The following is a 21,593-nucleotide window of genomic DNA, read 5'->3' as shown; positions in this document are numbered from 1 at the left end:
ATCAGGGTTTCCATTGTCATGGAAAACATGGAAATGTCAGGGGATTTTTAAATTGTGGTTTCCAGGTTGGTAAATAAATTATAAATAAATAAAATTGTATATACAATTAAGATAAAATCTTAAATGTAATTGGAAAGTCACAATCATTTCAATAGGCAGGGTCTCTCTCTTTCATGGCAAATATGGGATAAAAGCAGAAATGTCTATAGTGGATATAATTTTTTCTAGGTTGCTCCACTTTAAGATATTTAATCTGCTTGATATTGCTCTTTTTAGTGCAATCACTCGAAAACAACTTAAAAATCTTTATACATTATACACTATATACTGAATTGAAAGTATAATCGTTCAGATCTATTAATTCCATGGTGTTGTACCTGACACACACATGGAAATCTGCCACAGCTACACCTGTAAAATGATTTAAGAAATAACGAACGATGGGAAAATTCATGAAATTCATTGGTCAAGGTTTCTGACACACACATGAGCACCCACCTCGTTACATATTGAGGAACTGAGAATGTAGAGTACATTGTTGTAGTTTCATCATTAAACGCTTTTCCACCATCGCGCTGAACGGTTTAGAGCATGGTAAGGAATGGTTCCAACAGCATTTCCTCTTGAGCACAGTTCAGCATTTCACATTACAAACCATTCTCTGCAAGGATTTCTCAGCATGATTAGCTAACCGTGCTTAAGCCATGCTGGTGATGGAATGCTTTACTATGTGCCAATGCCAAGGTAACTCAGTTGTTTCTAAGTAGCTGGCAAGGTTCGCTATTGTGAGGTTAATACAAATGTATGAATAATGTATTTTTGGTGTATAGTACCATCTAGTACCAGTACATTATTTTCTACACACCTTTTTTGTCAGGGAGGTAGATTACGCTCGCTAGCTCATTAAAACGCATAATATGCCATTGCATTACTTTTAAGCTATTCTGGGAACCTTTACCTTCCTTTGTCTGGTGGCATGCACAATCCCTCAGCAAGAGGTAAACCTCAAGTAATGACTTTTATGAACTGGTACTTATTAGTGAATCAAAAACTTACTAGTCAAACAAAGCGATTCCTCATTTACTGAACCACAAGTCATTAAAAGAGTGCAACAGTCTGGTTCTGGAAGGAAAAATTATTGATTTTCAACGATAACTTATAAACCTTTAAAGACAGACCTACTATGAGCTACGAGGTTTTTCATCAATGGCATATGCATCCATCCGTCTGTGTTATCTCAATTTCATTGTTTGATAGCGGAATTCATGGTAAACAACTACAATACCATTGTACAGCAGAGAAGGATCCAGCAATCAGATAAACCGCGGTTGATTGGTTTGGTTGGGTTGGTGGGCACTGTTGCGCCATGACTTGAATTTAACCAAGATGTGTTACTGTGAAAATGTATAGTTAAAGATGCACATTATAATACGTTTTTATAATAAGTTGTATTTTATAAAAATAAATTAATATAATTTTTTTTAATTTAAAATGAAGAATGTTCATTGTCCTTAATCAAATAAAAATTTGCTTTAAGTCCTTGAGTTTCACTTATCTGCATCTGTACAAATCCTGAGGATTGCTGCTTGCCCATGCAAAAGTCTACAAAATCCATATCCTTAAGTATGAGCAACAGTAATAGTCATGCCTAACTCCTGAAGCAGTCCTTTTAAAGTTATTTTGTAAAGTGCCACACTAGCATAGAAAGGACACTGTGAATAGCCTCTCACTCTTTACGTGTCATTCTACAGACGTGATAGTGGGCATGGGCTTCTCCAGAGAGAAGATCCAGGAGTCTTTGTCTAAAATGAACTATGACGAGATCACAGCTGTATACCTACTGCTGGGCAGGAAGACCAATGAGGTGAGCACTTAAAGAAGCATGGTACAAAGTAACACACATTATGTGAATGGTCCACAGCACAAGTGTTACTTGCTGGTTTTGTGTGTTGTAGGATGTTATTGACTCCAGTAGTAATCTCTCTGTGGCGAAGCTCAGGGCCACTAGCGAGATGAATGGCCAGTCACCAAATCACTTGAAGGTCCAGAGAAGTGTCTCATCTAGTGAATCCAGAAAATCCAGGCGCCATAGTGACCAAGGTGACTTGCATTTACATTTTTGGTCACAATGTCTTGAGCTGAGGTTAAACAAGATCTTACTGGTACAACAGGCCAACATAATAGGACCATACAGAGGTTATTCAGTTAAAATTATGGCACAAAAACAATGCTAAAACCTCACTGTGCTGTTTTCCTCCACTCTTTCTCTTATTATCTCTCTTCTTTTTCTCAGTTGGAGTCACTAATTCAGTGTTGAGTACCTCTAAGAAGATTGTCCCCGGCATAGCCGATGGTGATGTCAAACAGGAAGGTGGGGTAACAGTACGTAAACCCCCCTCTCACAGCCCCCCCAGCCCACTGCTGGGTAATGCCAACAAACCTAACAAAACAGAAATACCTGACCGCAAGAGAGGCAGCACCATTACACCCAATGTGAGTTTACCGTGTTTCTGTCCTTTTGTACAGGGCAAGCACAGAATTAGCTTTGTTCCAAATTGTAGCGAGCTGCCTTCTAAGGCAGAATCCTAAACACCATTAAACCTCATAAGTGACTGATTTGGAACACCCTACATGGGCAGCAACTCATCATACAGATATGTCACTAATAAGCATAAAAACGCACACATACTGGGTATACATTTTATTTTTACTAAAACAGATGATTTTTATCTATACTTCATGGAATGAAAAATAAGTTAAGTTACATTTATTTTTTATTTCTCTCTTAACCAATAGATACGTCTTTTTTTTTTTTTTTTTTTCCAGTTGTATTTAATTTAATTTATTTTTTCCCATGCATTTTTGGATTGCATTCTCTATGATACTGCTTTAGAATTTTGTCAAAACAAGTTGGAGGAGCTGATTAATTGTCAGATTTTTATTTTTTAAATTTATTTATCCACTGTTAAAAAAAATGCCTGTCTTTCCATACTATGATGGCACAGACATGGAGGCTACAAGATTCCAAAATGAATATAATGAAGCTTTTTATAGCCTATACAGAATATTCACCCGATGTAAAATCTATATTTCACCAGATGAGGTTTAATGATGAATAATGTTTTTCTTTATTTTTCACAAGATATAAAGTTCGAGACGTGATGTATATGCTGATGGGGGATGTTTTTATATCGGTCCACCTCTAGAAAAGAGAAATGGTCTCCTGTTTTTATAGAAAACAAAATCATATAATATGATAATACCACAATTTTCTTTGTCTCCCACAGAATAACTCTGGATCTGGAGGGATATCAAGGAGAAACACATATGTGTGCACTGATAAAAACAACACCGAACGCCTTTCTGTCATTCCCAATGGGAAGGAAAACAGGTACAGTGTGGAGTATTGGATGTTCTACTTGTGTACTGACTGCTCTATCCGATCTTTTCTTTTGAAACAACAAAACATATATTTACATTTTTTAGATGCTTTTATACAAATCGACTTGCAGTGCATACAGGCTGTACATTTTATCCGTATGTGTTTTTTGGGAATCTAACCATTGACCTTGCCTTTTGCTATAGTGCCATGCTTTATCAGATACATTAAGTCTATGCAAATGTAATGAAACCAAGCCTGGTTTTGTTTCTGTCTGTAGCGTGTCATTGTCTCCTGGCTCTCAGGACCCTGGTGCATCCACTCACAGCATTAGCACTTCTGCCACACCAGATAAAACTCGTTTCCCACGAGGCACTGTGAGCCGCAGCACCTTCCACGGACAACTGAGCGATCGTCGCACAGCCACCTATAACGGCCCCCCTGCCTCGCCCACTCAACCACGCAGCCGCGCTAACGCCAACAACCTGCTCACCAAACTCACCTCCAAACTCACACGCAGGTAAACATACCCTCACATGCATATGAACACACATACACAAAACTACTCGCAAATCACCTGTTTTTTACAATACAACATGCTATATTTAGCTGCTTAGCTTACAAAGTGCAGTGTCTGTTTTGTATCTAGTGTCAGGTCTGAATTTCTTCTCCTATCCTTACCTCCCTCTTCTTTGATTTTTGTTATTTTATATTTTCTCAGATTTCAATAGACTATAGTTTTATTTTGTCCATCTTTGTAATGTCTCTTCTTTTTTTCTTTTTTTCATTTCTTCTGTTGTAGAAATATGTCATTCAGGTTTTCCAAAAGGTAGGACTTTGAGTTTATGGGGTGCAAATCTCTCTTTTAACGTAATGAGAGGAGTTCAGAGGCTGACGCACTAACGCATAGTAATTGATTGCAGTGATTTAGGGTTTAATGCTCTCACAGTGGTTGATTACAGCATGCTTTAAAACACCGCCTGCATACTAGTGTGATCAAATCAGTCTACTGCTCTTTAACTGATTGCTACTAATCAATATGTTTGCATGACACAAGCTGATTGTGCAAAACAATGTGTATGACTTTAATTTCACACAAAGACAATCTTTTGATTCATTCAGCTTATTCAGCCTAGGCTTTGGTATGTTCTCAGCTGTAAAATGTGTAGAGATTAGTTTGGCACTCATTTGAGATACATAATTCGTTCAATAACAAACAGTGCAGTTGTCAGTGTAGAGTGTTGCAAATCGGTCATGTGAGGCTCCATTTTGAGTTTGGTTGCTGCCTTTTGAAGGCAGCTGCCTATGTTAGCAGTAGACAGCAAGACAACTTACTTTGTTTAGTTTTTTTAAGCAAAGAGAGCTGGAGTAAACTTGAAGTGGGTTTGAAGATGCTGAGTAATTTCTCTTTGAAAAAGCATGAGCAGTAATGACTGGCTTGTACCCTAATGTACTCATTTGAAAATGGTACACTGCCACCTGGTGTTAGAAAGGTTTTACCTTTAATTTATTATAGTAATCTGAGAGTGGTTCAAAGGATTTTGTTCTAGTATTAAAATAATTATTTTAATAATAATACATTTAAGTATATAATACTGTCATTAATAAAATGTATTCCAATAAGGGGTCGTGTGAATGGAGCATGAGCTTAAGAGCCAGTTGTAACTAAAATGGGCCAAAATTTGAATAGTCCACTTTTAGGGCCAGCGACAGTGTGAAAAACACCATACATCTCTGATTCCACCTCTTGTGCTGCATTCTATGAATCTCAGAAAGTCAGAATGCCACTTGAATTCGGATTTCCAATTTGGAAACTCGTACAATAATCTTGATTTCACAGAGATGCATGTTGTTACACAAACATGTCAGCGCCCAAGGAGATGTACAAAATTAGTGATAATTCACTTTTATTAAATAATATTAATCAATTAGCTTAAGTTCCTATTTTCCATGATATTCAAGCTTGTTTAACAAGTGTTTGCTGAGACCAGTCTATAAAACATGGAATTAAATGCTAGCGTTATAGCATTGTTTATCAATTGGGTTGCAAGGAGACGTCTCTGGTGACAGTCGAACACATGCTGCGCTAACGGGAGCATTGCAGTTTTGTTTCCTTATCTTTCGAGCATCTGGCAATGGAATTCCTGTATTGTCGGAGATCGGAGATATCAAGTAGGACTATCCCACATCCAACTTAAATGGAATGCAGCATTAATGTCATGCCTCGTTTCATTTCTCTCCTGTTTTTCTTTACCTTCCTCTTCAGATCAGTGAATAAAGGTGGATGTTTTACAAAGTGAAGGTTATTTTAATGTTAGTGTATGATCAGTGAACATTGGGCCTGTGTAATTACTATGCCCTAATATGGTGTCCTAAAGAAGGTTTAAGGTGGGAGGAGCCAATGCTTGGTTATAGAGTGCAACAGTACTTTTCTGGCCATCTTTTCAGCTGTCTAGGTTGCGGAAGTATTTTTCCCCATTAATTTTTTCCATAGATATTTCATAAAATCTTCTAAGCCATGAACGAGCTCAGAGGTGAATCACAATATCACAAACTTTTGTTTTGAGGCAGTACATTTATTTGAAAATCATACTACAAGACTGTGTACTTACCGTCTTTCATGGGGGCATGGACTAGCATCCCATGAAGCACTGAGGATTATGTAATATAATAAAAAAGAAATGCTGAAAATATTCAGAATTTTGCAATTTAAACTATTTTTAAACAATGAAGTTATAACAACACGTTCTGGTGATGCATATACTGTAAAATCGATGAACAACCTCAGCACTTGGGGTAAGTCTGTCTTTAAATGTTTATTAGTTATCGTTGAACATCAGTTCGTCTATGGAAACAATTTATGGGATATTTACTTCCTGAACTAGATTGATGTGCTCTATTGAATGCAACAGTGACTTGTCGTTGATCTCTCTTCTGGATTATAGTTGGTATATTTCTTCAAGATGTTGGCTGTTAAACATAATTTAGTTGAAATCACTACTTACTCCCAAAAAGTTTCTCAATTGAGAAAACAATTGTGATTTTTCCATCCATAGCCCTACTGTTGCGTTCTATATGCCTTTGTCCTTGTAAAAACAAGAATCTACAAGAACATATGGGCATGTCCTAAAGAAGGATTATGGTGGGAGGAGCCAGTATTGGCTATTAGGAAGGATTTAAGTTAAATAGTACTGTAAGATGCAACACTCACGTGCGATGACCTTCAGCTAGTCCTCTTTGGATTTGTGCCTTACAAAAAAAGATCACACACATTCCTTCATAAACCTACAACATAAAGAAATGCTCAATTTACTGTTTAAACTGTGTCTCAATCTATCCCTCTCTTCCCTGTCTTTCCTTTTCTTCCTCCCCCCCTTCCGTTCTCTCTTTCTGTCTGGCTTCCTCCCCCAGGGTCACTCTTGACCCGAGCAAACGGCAATCTGCCATCAAATCGGGGCCGACTGCCCCCTCTGTGCCCCCCACCCTCACAGTCCCCTCCAACCCTGTGGCAAAGACTCTTAGTAAGTCTGCGCTTAATTCGTTTACTGTCTTCCTATTTTTTTTTTTTCCATCCCCCTCTCAACCTGCTTCCTCTCCACCTCTTTAAACATGTGGCTTTGTTTTATCTGCGTCCACTAGATCTTTTTGTCAGCTTTGAACTGCTCTTTTCTTCCAGATTCAGCAGCACTGCCTATAGGGAGTGTAAGAATTCGCAGAAGAAGAGTGTCTAGAGTAAGGGTAGTTTAAACGCACATAAACGACAACTGCAACTACACGTTGTTTAATTGAGAAAGGTTATATGTGTGTGTGTGTGTGAGAGAGTGAGAGAGACAAGGCAAAACTGTGTTTTGTCTGTGGGTTCCCACGGTTATGAAAATCCTGGATATATCAGGAAATTTAAGGGAACAGGCTTTTATTTCTGTGCCTGGGTAAGTATAGGAAATTAATACAATATTAAAATGTGCACTTTTTATATTTATGTTGCACTGGTCAATCTGACAGTCCACTTTTCACTGTGGATGCACTGCCATTGTAGAAATGCACTATTTTCAGCCCTGATTATCCCCCTAGGAAGAAAAACCTGAAACCTGTTATGAAAATGTTTTTGGCCTGTTTTACTTTAAAATCAAAAGAAATATTATATATAAACTATTTTAGGGCCATAAAGATTATTTAATAATTTATGACAGTTAAGCACAGTTTTATGCCTAAATTCTCATTACTTCAGGGTGGAACAAAATTATATATTATTTAAATTGGCAAGTATTTATTCATCATAGTAGTGCTTCCTTGCTACTGCCTTTCATTATTCTGATTTAATTTCAAAATGAATTGTACAACAGCATCATTTGTCATTAAAAATGACTATTACCATAATGAGAGTCATCACTGAAAACAATGGGAATAGTAAAAGTACAATATCTGGACACGTTACTTTAATGGGAATGGGAGTCCTGAAAATACCATCACAATGCAAAAAATCTTAATGATCCCAAATGTAGGCATCATTTACTTTATTCAAAATATAATTAAAAAAAATGTTTTTATTGATTTGGGGGTTAAATATGACCAGGACATTTTCGGGATCGGTTTAGTGAGTTATGCTCTGCTCTAAAGTACTTAATTGACTAGAATTTGCTCATTTTAAGCACAGTATCTGTAAATGATTTCTGGTTATCACAAATGACTGGAAAATTAATGGATTCATTGATTGTTGAAAAGGCGTGGGAACCCTGAGTCTATCTGTCTGAAACTATGGCGTATCCATAAACACTACGACACGCATCCTCTCGCATGCGAAGAGCACAGTATACTGTATGTAGACACGTCCCTTATATCTGTATATCCGTCTGATGTCAGGTCACAAGTAATGTCTCGCTCCCTGCGCTGAGAATAGGCTTTTGCCCATGATGCATTCTTCTGTGACATTTCTAGATGTATTTTGTTATTTGAAGGAAGCAGCATGGCAGTTCAGATGAGTGCATGGCCATAAAGTACTTCACATATTCGGACGTCCAATTAAACTGTAACAGTCTTGTATAATTTGTTTTTGTGTTTTTTGTCTCACCCAAAACACCAAACCAAGTCTTTAGGAGTTCACTTTTTGACTACCTTTTTTTATTATTATTATTTAACTCCCCTTTTGTTATTGTTATTTATTTCTCTCTCATTCAGTCTCTCTCATGTGCGTAGTGATGTAGTGACTCTAAAATGACTAAAAATTGCTTCCTTTCTGTCCCACTTTCTCCATCCATTCCTTTTTGCTCCATTGTGATCTCTAATCAATCAACAAATAAACCATAGAGTCTCAACCGAGTTTGAGAGAAGCGGGAGATTTGAGGGCTCAAGGTGAGGCATCAGATTTGAAGCCCTTATTTTCTCTTGGCTCATTATTTTCATGTGTTTTAGATGTATGTACCCCATCTCCCACTGTAAGCTGGAGATATCAGTGTATTGTAGTTGAGTGTGTACAGCACGTGGGCAATTAGTTTGTCCTATTGATATGTTAGGGCTGGGCATAATATTGAATTTCACAATATATTTGTGATCATTTTAGATTTTAAATATACTGCATTTAATGTGCTTTTTATTTGGCCTCTTAGTTTTAAGGAATATTCCAGATTCAATACAAGTTAAGCCCAATCGTCAGCATTTATGGAATAATGATTTAAAATTAAATGTCCCTTCTATAAAAAAAAAAGTACCAATTCTCGGTTACAGTAAGGCAACTACAATGGGGAAAGTGAATGGGGCCAATCTGTAAATGTTAAAATACTCACCGTAACAAAAGTATGGCACTATTTTAGTGTGATAAAATCTCTTACTAACCTTTTCTGTTTAAAATTACTCAATTTGACACTTTCGTTGTCTTAACAAAAGCTGTAAACCCTAAAACAAGCATGAAAACTAACCATTTAAACAATTTTACAGCTCAAATAATGCACAAGTTTTAGCAGAAGAATTAATGTACCAGCAAGTGTTTTATAAAATTATAAGCTTCACATTTCTGAATTTTAAACCCTCCAGAAATTGGTCCGTATACACTTCCAAACATTTTGAATCGAATTGGCTGCAATGGTGGTTTGGTCAAAACTATGGTTCCTCTTAAGCTGTATCAGAGTAAACACAAATATGGAGATATATAATCAAAAGGCTCATAAAATATAATCGTTTTACCTATATTGCCCAGCCTTTAATCATGGCATATAGTGTGCTGCTTGTATGCATGCCCCAGTTTGTTTTGCATTTGTTTTACATTCATTTTCATGTGTGATTATGATTGATAACCCATGCACGCATCTGCTTCAGTGATTGTTTACTACCATTGTGATTAATGGTTATTTCTAAGTAACATCAGTATATGAAAAGTTGCCACCATGTTGTATTTCTTTCTCCATCCAACTCACTCTTCTTAACCTTGTATTGCTCTCTTTTCATTGCCTTTTCACTCCGTCCCACCCCCTGTACAGTCGCCATGTATCTGGGGATCAGCAGAAAGATGAAGGGAAAGATGGAAAAGACGGCAAACCCCGCTCTCTCCGTTTCACCTGGAGTATGAACACCACCAGCACCATGGAGGCAGCCGACATCATAAATGAGATCCGCAAAGTTCTGGATGCCAACAGCTGCAGTTACCAGCAGCATGAACGCTTTCTGCTTCTCTGTGCTCACGGCGATAGCCGCAGCGACAGCCTTGTCCAATGGGAGATGGAGGTTTGCAAACTGCCCCGGCTCTCACTTAATGGTGTCCGTTTTAAGAGGATATCTGGCAACTCCATTGCTTTTAAGAACATTGCTTCCAAAGTTTCAGGCGAACTCAAGCTATGAATATATCTTTAATGTAACTACATAGAGGAATTTATGAAATGGTTCAGTTCAATATAAACAAATGAATTGAGCTGTACAATCGTTAAGTAGCAGTTTACGTTTTTTTTTTTTTTTTTAAATAAACCACTTACATGTATTTGAGAAAATGTATATATTTTAACATTGCTTAAAGCAATAATTTCTTAACATCAGTCACACAATAATTGTATTATTGTGCAATTCGTTAAATGCTGTAAAAAACAAAAAACAGGTTTGAACCTTTCAGTGTTACGATTGTATGCACATTAGATTTGAGTCGGGAGCCAACTCATTGCCATCAACATTACAGACTAATGAGTTGATACTGATCATTCAGAACATGGAAGCTAGATTTGAAATTTGTGGGGGTTTGTTTTATTTTAGCTTTTTAACAGGCACTATTCTGTGGTGGTTTTAATTATTGTGTGTTTTGAGCAGCCCTTGTGTATAGGGTGTGCCCAAACCTTGAAAAACATTTTTAAGTTGCTTAAGACTTTGAACATTTGCTCTGCACCTCTATATAGTGCTGGTGCTCATCTGTGAAAATGACTGCGGTAAACCTGATTTGAGCACAGTTTCACTATTTGAATGTTACTAAGAGCAAGATTTAGATGTTTTATTTATTTCACGTCATTGCCCACTCCAGTGTATTTTTTGTGTAAATAATGTACTTTATGTAGTAATTACGCATTTTCATACTCTTATTTTTTGAGTTCTCTAAAAACAAGAGGTCATCTTGTAGTCTTTCACTAATAAGACTCGCCACAGATTCTATTAAAATATCTGTAACTTGTCAAAGTGTTCATGGCAGAAATCTAATACAGCTACGAAATGATCTCAAAATTGTATTGGGTGTTTTTCATCTGTATGTGCTTTTTGTTTCAATGAATATCTAACCCTCTTTGTATATCAAAAGTAAGAGCTGCATGTCAACAATTGAGCTGCTCAACATTCTGTTCATATTTTTACATCCAAAAATTTGTAGGAATTAGGCCTATAGGGTTCCCATGGTCATTGAAAACTGGGAAATATCAGAATATCATTTTAAAATGGTGATGACCAGGCCTGGAAGAGTAATGGAAATTTCCATAGTGCATTTTCCTGAAATTGTTCTAGTTATGCTCAGTTTTGAACTATTTTGTTGGCTATAAATTAAACATTTGAACAATTGTACATGCAAGCTATATACAATTATTTGTAATCCTTATTCAGTAATGAAAAAAAAAGTTGTGAGAACCCTGGAATGAAGTGGAAAAAATGACAAAAAGATGGTGAACTCACCAATTTTTATTTTGAGATATGCTCATCCAACTGTTGACCCTGAGGTGTGTGTGTGTGTGTGTGTGTGTGTGTGTGAGTGAAACAAGAACTCGTCAAAGTGGAGACAAAGAACCATTAAATACAGCATGTATACCAAGAACAAGTCAACAAACATTTGTTCTGTCAATTAAGAAATGTAGCAGTGGAGAGAAGTTAAGAGGAATTGGGGGAGGCGATTTTGAAATGCAGTTTACTTCTGGGCAGGCATTAGGTCATCAATGGACTGGCCTTTTTCCAGCCGTTTCTCCATCTCGATCAGTAGTCTGACTCCATCCACTACCATCTGCACCAGCTCCACTTCAGAGAAGCCCAGTCGGTCAGCGTTGGAAATGTCAAAAACTCCACCCACAGCAGCAGTGTCCACACCACCTAATGACGAAAAGGACATTTTACATTGAGCTGTATTTATTTTGATTAAATGCAGCAGGAATGTTCCATTTAAATAAATGTAGTAAAGTCTTAAGGCCAGGTCTTTTTACCTGTTCCACGTTTCTGTAGCCTCAGTTTCTTGAGGACCTCTTCAAACTTGCTGTTCTTGCTAAGATTAGGCAGTTTGACATGCACTCCAGCACGCAGGCCTGTGCCGAGGTTGGATGGGCAAGTGAGGATGTAGCCTAGGTGCTCATTCCACATAAACGCATGTTTCTTGTTTTTGAACAACTCCTCAATCTATGAGAAAAGTAATCCAGAAGTATTTGTTCTTTATGTAGAGACATGGCAGTGGAAGGGTCTTGCTGCCATAACCTCAGAAATGATTGACTAACACATTAACGATAAAGAAATGTCTGTATAGTGTTGTAATTAGTAACTGTAATTTAGCTGCAGTTACTGTTACAATAATATGCTAAATCAAAAATGTATTTTTACGTTTATGTAACAAGGTAGGAATACAAATCTATTTTATAAGAGACACCTAACTTTCAAAACTGTTTGAAAATAACATTTTTGCAATAGAGAAGCAACAAAACTGGGAAAAGCTTGTAACTTTTGTAACATCAAAGTAAAGTGATACCTTGGTGAGGCCTGTGCAGAAACGGTTGAAGACCTCCTTCATGTTGCCACCTTTCTGCATAGAGATGACACGTAGGTGGTCCTCCTCATTCACCCACACCAGGAAAGTCTTGTTTTCATTGTGCCTGGAGAAAGTGAGTGAGGGAATGCATCTCAAATGAGAATGAAATGGTTTTCCAGTAAGGAACTATGACAAGAGTATGGTATTTTGTATATAAACAGGGTAGGAGGCCAAGTAGTTATGTATGTAATCATAATTAGAGGAAGACTCATTTCCAGTTCTGACTAAATGCTGTAACCTCATCTTAAGCAAGAATCTAGGTGAGGTCATGGAAGTATTGAGGGCATTCTAGATTTAATCAAATAAATTTGGAGGAACAAGATTATAGGCCTACATGTATGAGTTAACACTTTACAAAATTACATTTTAATAAACTTAACAAGGCATCTAACAATCAAACTATAAAGGAATCAGGAATATTTGGGTTCATCTTATTCAATCTATCCGGAGTAACATAAGTTCTCGTAATCCAATTATATTGAATCCGTTTGAGATGGGTATTGTTAGGAGTTGAGCTCTCGAACACACCTCTCTCCATTCCTCCACTGAGATATCTTTTTGTAAGTAATTTATCCATTGAGTTTTCCTATGCTCAGTAGAGTCTTTATGATTTTCCACCAGTATGTTATAGAGTAAGGATATCTGACCCTGGCCAGTACCATTATTCACTGCTAGGTTTTCTAATATGGACAGAGGGGGTTGTTGTAAACAAAACTCCTTAACTGTTAATATTTAAAAAAGGGTGTTCGAGGTACATCATATTCATTTCTAAGTTCCTCAAATGAAGCTAGTTTGCTTTCCTTATATAGATCCATAACTTTACAGAGGCCCTTTGTTGCCCACATTTTTTGCCAGGAGAGAAGCTATCATTCCCCCATATTGGTGAGAAGCCTGAAAACAAAGCAGCTTCACCCAGAAATGACTGTACATCGTGCCAAACATTAATTGTGTTTCTAATAAAGGGGTTATCAGTGGAGTCGTTTCAGTTTTTTGACAGATGTGGAGTATAAATAAGTGTCAAGTCGTAGGCCTTTACTTTCAATTTGTACCCATGGTAAGTAAGGTTCAGGCGAAAACCAGTGCATTGCAGCACTAATTTGAGTAGCCCAGAAATACCATTGTAAGTTGGGTAATTGTAACCCTCCCCTCTCATATGGCAGGTAAAGAAGTGATAGTCTCACCCTTGACCTTCTCTTATTCCAAATAAACTTTGTAAATAATTGCTTCATTTTTGAGAAGAACTGTGGTGGTGGGGGTAAAGGGATAGATTGAAATAGATATAAAAACGTTGGTAGTATATTCATCTTGATTACATTTATACGTCCTAAAAGGTAGATTGACATTGATGACCAACTATTCATGGATTCAGTTAATGAGTAAATTATAGGATCATAGTTACAGGATACTAAATCTTTGATGGTTAGGGTAATGGTGATACCAAGATATTTAAATCCATTTACTGCATTATTGAAAGGGTGGTTCATCACCGGAATGATTCGCTCCTGCTTATTCATAAACATGATAGAGAATTTTGTTTCATTTACTTTAAAGCCTGAAAACGTTCTGAATGTTTCAATTAAGTTAGTCAGATTAAGAATTGAGATATTTAAGTCTGTAAGAAGTAAAAGGGTGTCATCAACATACATTACAATGCGATGTTTGGTGTCCGATACTTTTATACCTGAAATTGAGGCGTGTGATCTCACTGCTATTGCAAACGGCTCCATTGCTAAAACAAATAGCATTGGCGAGAGAGGGCACCCCTGGCGAGTACCTCTTGTGAGTTTGAAAGGAAATGATATTAAATAGTTGGTGGAGACCTCTGCCATTGGGTCAGTATAAAGTGTCTCAATCCATATCCGGAAGTAGTTACCAAAGCGAGATAACACATAAAATAAATAGCCCCACTCCACCCTGTCGAATGCTTTTTCAGCATCTAAAGATAGAATGGCAGTGTCGGGGGTGTCCTCCCTCGAATGTATCAAATTCAACACCCTTCTGACGTTATGAAAGGCTTGACGGTTTTTCACAAAACCATTCTGATCTGGATTGATAACAGTTGGAAGTACTTCCAGCCTTCTAGAAATTACTTCAGCGATAATCTTAGCATCTGTGTTAAGTGGTGAAATAGGCCTATATGATGCTTATATGATTGGTAGGGGACTTACTGGGTTTCAAAATAAGTGTTATCAGCACACTCAGGGAATCTGGGAGACGACCCGGTTGAAAGGCCTCCTCATACATAGCTAAAAGAGGTTGAAATAATTTATCTTTAAAGATCTTATAGATATCAACTGGAAGGCCATCTGGGCCTGCGGCTTTACCGCCCCTCATATTGGTAATGGCGTCAGCAATTTCTGAGGCATCTAGTTCCTTATCCATATGTCCTTTAAAATCAACTGGAAGTCGATGGAAAGAATGGAAGGAATACAAAGACTGTCCAGGAATTCAGATTGTATTTCCAAATTTTCTGAGGATTCAGATGTACAGGTGCTGGTCATATAATTAGAATATCATCAAAAAGTTGATTTATTTTAGTAATTCCATTCAAAAAGTGAAACTTAAATATTATATTCATTCATTACACACAGACTGATATATTTCAAATGTTTATTTCATTTAATTGTGATGATTAAAACTGACAACTAATGAAAATCCCAAATTCAGTATCTCCGAAAATTTGAATATTACTAAAGACCAATACAAAAAAAGGATTTTTAGAAATGTTGGCCAACTGAAAAGTATGAACATGAAAAGTATGTGCGTGTACAGCACTCAATACTTAGTTGGGGCTCCTTTTGCCTGAATTATTGCAGCAATGCGGCGTGGCATGGAGTCGATCAGTCTGTGGCACTGCTCGGTTGTTATGAGAGCCCAGGTTGCTCTGATAGCGGCCTTCAGCTCTTCTGCATTGTTGGGTCTGGCGTATCGCATCTTCCTCTTCACAATACCCCATAGATTTTCTATAGGGTTAAGTTCAGGCGAGTTTGCTGGCCAATTAAGAACAGGGATACCATGGTCCTTAAACCAGGTACTGGTAGCTTTGGCACTGTGTGCAGGTGCCAAGTCCTGTTGGAAAATTAAATCTGCATCTCCATAAAGTTGGTCAGCAGCAGGAAGCATGAAGTGCTCTAAAACGTCCTGGTAGACGGCTGTGTTGACCTTGTACCTCAGAAAACACAGTGGACCAACACCAGCAGATGACATGGCACCCCAAACCATCACTGACTGTGGAAACTTTACACTGGACTTCAAGCAACGTGGATTCTGTGCCTCTCCTCTCTTCCTCCAGACTCTGGGACCTTGATGTCCAAAGGAAATGCAAAATTTACTTTCATCAGATAACATAACTATGGACCACTCAGCAACAGTCCAGTCCTTTTTGTGTTCTGATGCTGTGTCTTGCTCAAGAGTGGCTTGACACAAGGAATGCGACAGCTGCAGTCCACCCTTTGAGAATCTCCCCCACATTTTTGAATGGGTTTTGTTTCACAATCGTCTCCAGGGTGCGGTTATCCCTATTGCTTGTACACTTCTACCACATATTTTCCTTCCCTTCACCTCTCTATTAATGTGCTTGGACACAGAGCTTTGTGAACAGCCAGCCTCTTTAGCAATGACCTTTTGTGTCTTGCCCTCCTTGTGCAAGGTGTCAATGGTTGTCTTTTGGACAGCTGTCAAGTCAGCAGTCTTCCCCATGATTGTGTAGCCTACAGAACTAGACTGAGAGACCATTTAAAGGCCTTTGCAGGTGTTTTGAGTTAATTAGCTGATTAGAATGTGGCACCCGATGTCTTCAATATTGAACCTTTTCACAATATTCTAATTTTCTGAGATACTGAATTTGGGATTTTCATTAGTTGTCAGTTTTAATCATCACAATTAAATTAAATAAACATTTGAAATATATCAGTCTGTGTGGAATGAATGAATATAATATCCAAGTTTCACTTTTTGAATGGAATTACTGAAATAAATCAACTTTTTGATGATACTCTAATTATATGACCAGCACCTGTATATAATATTTTATAGTAGATGGAAAAAGTATGTTAATTTCCTGAGGGTCTGTTGATATTGCTCCACTCGGAGTTTGAATTGCAGTAATTGCCCTATCTGCATCCAATTTCTTTATTCGCCAGGCCATCAACCTCCCCGGTTTTTCACCTTGATCATAATAATGCTGTTTGAGCCAGATTAAACTATTTTATGTTTTCAATGTGGACAATTCCTCATATTGGGCTTATAGTAATGTTAATTCTTGTTTAGTTTTTGTCGAGCCATCTAAAAAGGCCTCTCTTTCCAATAGTCTAATTTTGTGGTCAAGCTCATTCATTTTCAACTTGAGTTTGTTTGTTTTTGAACTGGTATAAGATATGATCATGCCTCTGATGTACGCCTTAAAGGCCTCCCATCTGACAATAGCAGAGGTCTCATCCGTATTTGTATTAAAGAACGTCTCAATTTGTGCCTCTAAAAATTGCAGGAAATTTGAATCGGAAAGCCATCTGGAATGAAATCTCCATCTAGTAGTGCCTTTAATTACCCCCTGGGCTCTATATACAAGTAAAGTAGGCGAGTGGTCTGACAGTAGTATACTGTTATAGTTACATTCTATCACAGAGGGGAACATAGAGCTGGAAATCAGGAAATAATATATACGAGAGTATGACTTAAATCGGGGAGAATAACAGGAGAATTCTAGTTTATCGGAGTTTAATCTCCTCCAAGGGTCACACAAGTTTAGATCATTCACATACTGTAAGAGCTTCTTCCTACTTTGTATATATGAGGAGTCCATCCTGGATGACCGGTCCAATTTAAGATCTAAAGTGCAATTGAAATCACCTGCTATAAGAGCCTTCCCTGGGAGAGAAGCAATTAATAAAAATAAATTTACAAAGAATTTGGGATTGTCATCGTTCGGGGCATATACATTAATCATGTGTATCTTTTCATTTATCAATGCACCCTGGACAATCAGGTATCTACCCCCTATGTCACGAATTATGTTGTCCAATTTAAAGGGTACCGATTTATGAATCAGGATCATCACCCCTCGAGTGTGTGATAAGTAGGTTGAAATTACTTGCCCTGTCATCTCCTTTTTATCTTAATCACTTCATCTGGCTGTAAATGGGTTTCTAGGAGATATACAACTAACGATTTGATTTATTTAATCCTACTGAGTATTTGCTTCATTTTAGCCAACTTCACCAAACCTCTAACATTCCAGGATGTAAACTTCAAATTTACATTAGACATATACAATAAAGTCAAGTATGAATATTTTCAACCAGGCCATATATGTAATAGGAAGGAGTGATGTAAACTGTAATCTCGTTCTTAAAACAGTTGGATTGTATGTCGTTATCCCACGCTCCAAAATAAAATGTGCGTTTATAACCCCTAAATGAATCCCCGCACTGTCTCCCCAAACGAGACGGCATACCTTCTCTGGTAACATTAAGAGTGGGCTAAATACCTCACTGATCCTCGAACAATGAGGAGCAGTAATGAGTTGACGAACCACCAAATAAACCTCCTTCGTGGAACAGCGGGGTAAATGATGACGTAGTCTATCTTCAGGTCACGCAGGCGTTGTTTCACATTATCGAAGCGTTTTCTTTTCTTGTGCAGCTCAGTGGAGATGTCTTGGAAAAAGTTTGACATGGTGGCCTTCATATATGATCTTGCCCTTCTTTCTAGCAGCCTGCATGACTCGGATCTTGTCATGGAAGTTTAAAAACTTCATTATCATGACCCGTGGAGAAGAGGATTGTGGCGCACTTGGTAGTCTGTGAGCCCTTTCAATAATCAGCGAAGTGTAAGTAGCTGCATCGCCCTTTTCAACTTTCTCCGGGAGATTCACTGATATCTGATATTTGAACGATGGTTCCTGTTTTCCAGATCATCTACTTTAAAGGTGAGCTCAGACACCTGCTTCTCCAGTATCGCGATTCTGGTTCTCACTAGCAATATCATCTTCAATGTCACCAATACGGTACTCTGCTTGTTCCAGTCTACCTGAAAAATCTTTAAAGTCCGACTTGATCTCGTTAATTGAGTTCACAACTCCGTCGAATTTGGAACCGAAGTCATTTTTCAGGGCTGCAATTGCCTCCAAGATCCCCACTGCTCCAGAAGTTTGCACATCGGTGGTTAGCATGCTAGCATCTTTCTCAGTTTCTTCGAGTCGGATGGGTTTTCTGAGCCTTTTTCTGGTGGCCCCAAGTAGTTTTAGATTGCTTGGTCGACATGTCTTAGATTAAAGATACACTTAACTTTAGTTTGGTAAAGGAGTACGTTCGCTTTTAACTCAGGATAATTAAATTCAGCCGATTCCTACGGAGTGCTCGAAAATGCGACCGCTCAGCTCCTCGCCATAGCCCCCCCATCGTTAATTTGTTTTTTAACCATTCAAATGTTGAGTCATTACTCAAACCCAACCAGTAAAGAATTTCCTTTGTAATCAGCACATAACTCTTTGTAAAGAGAAACTCCATGTTTGCATATGTGCCCAACTCAATACCCATGATGCCTCCATTTGCAGTGTCTGGCATAAAACCAACTGAAACTAGGCTCCCTTTCTGTAAATCACCCTCTAAGTAGAGCAAGCAGTGCATTGAGGACAATGAAGAACACTGACCAGATCCCCCTGGCATCGGGCCAATCACGAGCCATCCCTGAAGCCAGCAGCAGGGGAGATACAGGCTTGTCAAACAGGAAGTGGTCATCGATAAGCTGCTGCTGCTCATCCTCTGTCATGTTCTTCAGGGCGTAGTATTTCCCTTTGAGATCCCCAGTCAGGGCACCAAGAGCTATGGTAGACACAGATCAGGGTAATCAAAAAATATGTGCATAAATCCTCTATGCATTTACATCCATTTAAAATATTATCCATGAAGAACAGATTAAAATATCAAACTGTAAGAAGATAATGTTTTGATATATATCTTGGTACATAGTCATAGCCAATGGCACCAATCACCATTAGAGGGAGCCACAAGACCAGGCCTAAGGAGTGCAAGCAATTTTTGATGTGGCATTCCAGCCATGTACCTTCAACAGAAAGCTTCTCAATAGCTCTCCTCTCCCCACGACTGCAGTGGGGAGGCAGGCAGAAACCGCAGATACTCCTGCCAGTTCTGACGCGAGAGCTCATCACGTAATTGGGGTCCAGGTCATCACCACCCTGCAGGGACAGAAAGTTATGGTCTAGTGAATAATTATGCAATATCACTATACAAACATTTCTATATTCTAATAAAACAACAGACAGGCTTATAACGCTGTACCTTGAGGTTACTTGGGTTGAGGTCAGTCTTGTGTTTGTCTGATGGCTTGTACCCTCCGTGTCGGTCCTTAATGATGGGGTCCAACAGCTCTTTAAACACCTCATATGTCTCCTCGTCCCCAGCCACACAACCCACAGTCATAATGAAGGGGTGGCCTGAGATTGGAAACAAGTGTGAATTCACAGGATTCATGCACAGTGTAGAAGATGACAACACATGACAGACGGTCTTTAAAGAAGAGAACTGAGAGTTGTTTGGGGTCTTTACCTGGGTTATCTACCCCGGTCTGGATTACATCATCCAGTGTAAATCCGCTGGGTGTCTGTCTGGAGCGTAACATCTCATACAAGGCCGGGGTCAGCACCTTGGCCATATGGTTGTTGTGCTTGCTGAGGTCAGGATATTCCTGCTCACAGGAATTCTTCATTTTCAGCTGGTTGTGGCTGTTTCCGAAAGGCATGGCTGTTGTTCTCTGAGCGCGGCCCCAGGGAAAGGGATGGAAAATAACGGTGGTTACACTTTGTGCGAAATACAGCCAGAGGGAGCCGCTGCGCTACCTCGCATCCAAACACATTTGAATAAAATGGGAAAAAGACTTAGGTTTTCCATGGAGAAAAGAATTACGTTTTTTTTAGCCAATATACTTTTATGCGTTATATCATTTTTTAAATAAGCGTTAGAGTTCCTATTTGCGTTTCTAAGTGCGTTTTTTTTTTTAAAAAAAACGTTATATGATGAACTTGAGGGCCGAGATGCGCTGCGGTTTGCACGTAAACTTGGAAGGTCAAGTAATTAAAGTTTGTCCGATGGTTCAAGCCGTTTTCACTGTATCTAATATCTCTATTCAGCATTGTGCCGTACATAATAAAAAAAATTATGCGCAAAAATGTGATGACTTGAAACTACTATGACTTGGGACGTCCACTGTAAAAGAGTGACTTGTCAGTTGACCATCATGTTCCGAAGATAGGAATTTTTCTGTTACAGAATGCAACTTTCAAATAAAGCCTGATAGGAGACCTCCAATCTTAAACGATATATAGCAACCAATTAATCTTAATAATAAATCGAGCGTGTATTTTAATGCGCCGTCAAATGCCCTTTATACAGAGATCCGCGGACAACCATGTCTTTACCAATTAAAACGAGTATCCAATTTTTTTTTTTTTTAATGCAGTCATGAGGGGAAAACACGTAATAATAAACCCTTACCGTGGATTGTGGACTACTTCTAGAAGAAGGCTGGGCTGAGACAAAGATCCCTATTTTTCCGGTTGTGAATGTAACTCCACGGCGTCACTGTGATCTCCAGCACTGGACAATGATGGAGCGTCTGTTTTATAGTACAGGAGAGCCACGCCCATTGGCTACTATGTGAAGTCCATTCATCGACTGGTAGAACTTTTTTGTTCAAGTTGTAGCTTTGACTGCTCCACAATTACTTTCAAGTTTTTTTTCCAATAGAACATTTCCAGAACTGTAGGCAACATTTCTAGTTCACTGTTCAAGTTATTAAAAGCAAGTTTAAATGATGACGACGGTATTAATTTAACACGTTCAGTGAATTATTTATTCTTCTCACCCATACAATTTATTACATCCCGTTAAATCTAAACCACATCTAAAATTTTCATGTACATCGTGAGGTTTACGCACAAGTTACTGTCCTTTTAAAATA

At 38.2% G+C, this 21,593-nt stretch overlaps 2 protein-coding genes across 12 annotated transcripts in view; one reads left to right on the top strand and one right to left on the bottom strand.

Annotated features, from left to right (window-relative positions):
- The window catches only part of LOC127660449 (MAP/microtubule affinity-regulating kinase 3-like), a 42,977-nt gene extending 32,657 nt beyond the window's left edge, over window positions 1–10,320 (top strand). For 2 of the 11 annotated variants that reach the window (XM_052150684.1, XM_052150679.1), the window contains exons 11-17: window positions 1,752–1,864; window positions 1,956–2,100; window positions 2,294–2,493; window positions 3,288–3,391; window positions 3,660–3,899; window positions 8,684–8,728; window positions 9,850–10,320. In XM_052150684.1, coding sequence (XP_052006644.1) covers window positions 1,752–1,864; window positions 1,956–2,100; window positions 2,294–2,493; window positions 3,288–3,391; window positions 3,660–3,899; window positions 8,684–8,728; window positions 9,850–10,207 — 1,205 coding nt within the window. In that variant the 3' untranslated portion in view covers window positions 10,208–10,320. Of the gene's footprint in view, window positions 1–1,751; window positions 1,865–1,955; window positions 2,101–2,293; window positions 2,494–3,287; window positions 3,392–3,659; window positions 3,900–4,181; window positions 4,209–6,790; window positions 6,901–8,683; window positions 8,729–9,849 lie in introns of all 11 variants that reach the window. The other 9 variants (XM_052150690.1, XM_052150681.1, XM_052150685.1 and 6 more) reach the window with 7 other exon arrangements.
- Window positions 10,321–10,469: 149 nt separating this feature from the next.
- On the bottom strand, window positions 10,470–21,265 carry LOC127660451 (creatine kinase B-type-like). The gene is made up of 8 exons (XM_052150691.1): window positions 21,128–21,265; window positions 20,183–20,387; window positions 19,916–20,070; window positions 19,680–19,812; window positions 19,267–19,438; window positions 12,558–12,681; window positions 12,025–12,214; window positions 10,470–11,914 (listed from the first exon to the last, which is right to left on the bottom strand). Exons 2-8 carry the CDS (start codon window positions 20,373–20,375, stop codon window positions 11,736–11,738), a joined length of 1,146 nt encoding a protein of 381 aa, XP_052006651.1. The 5' UTR covers window positions 20,376–20,387; window positions 21,128–21,265; the 3' UTR covers window positions 10,470–11,735.
- Between the last annotated feature and the right edge of the window lie 328 nt (window positions 21,266–21,593).

The sequence above is a fragment of the Xyrauchen texanus genome, chromosome 20 (assembly GCF_025860055.1).
Source record: "Xyrauchen texanus isolate HMW12.3.18 chromosome 20, RBS_HiC_50CHRs, whole genome shotgun sequence".
Taxonomy (NCBI): Eukaryota; Metazoa; Chordata; class Actinopteri; order Cypriniformes; family Catostomidae; genus Xyrauchen; species Xyrauchen texanus.
This window is presented reverse-complemented; position numbering and strand designations above follow the sequence as displayed.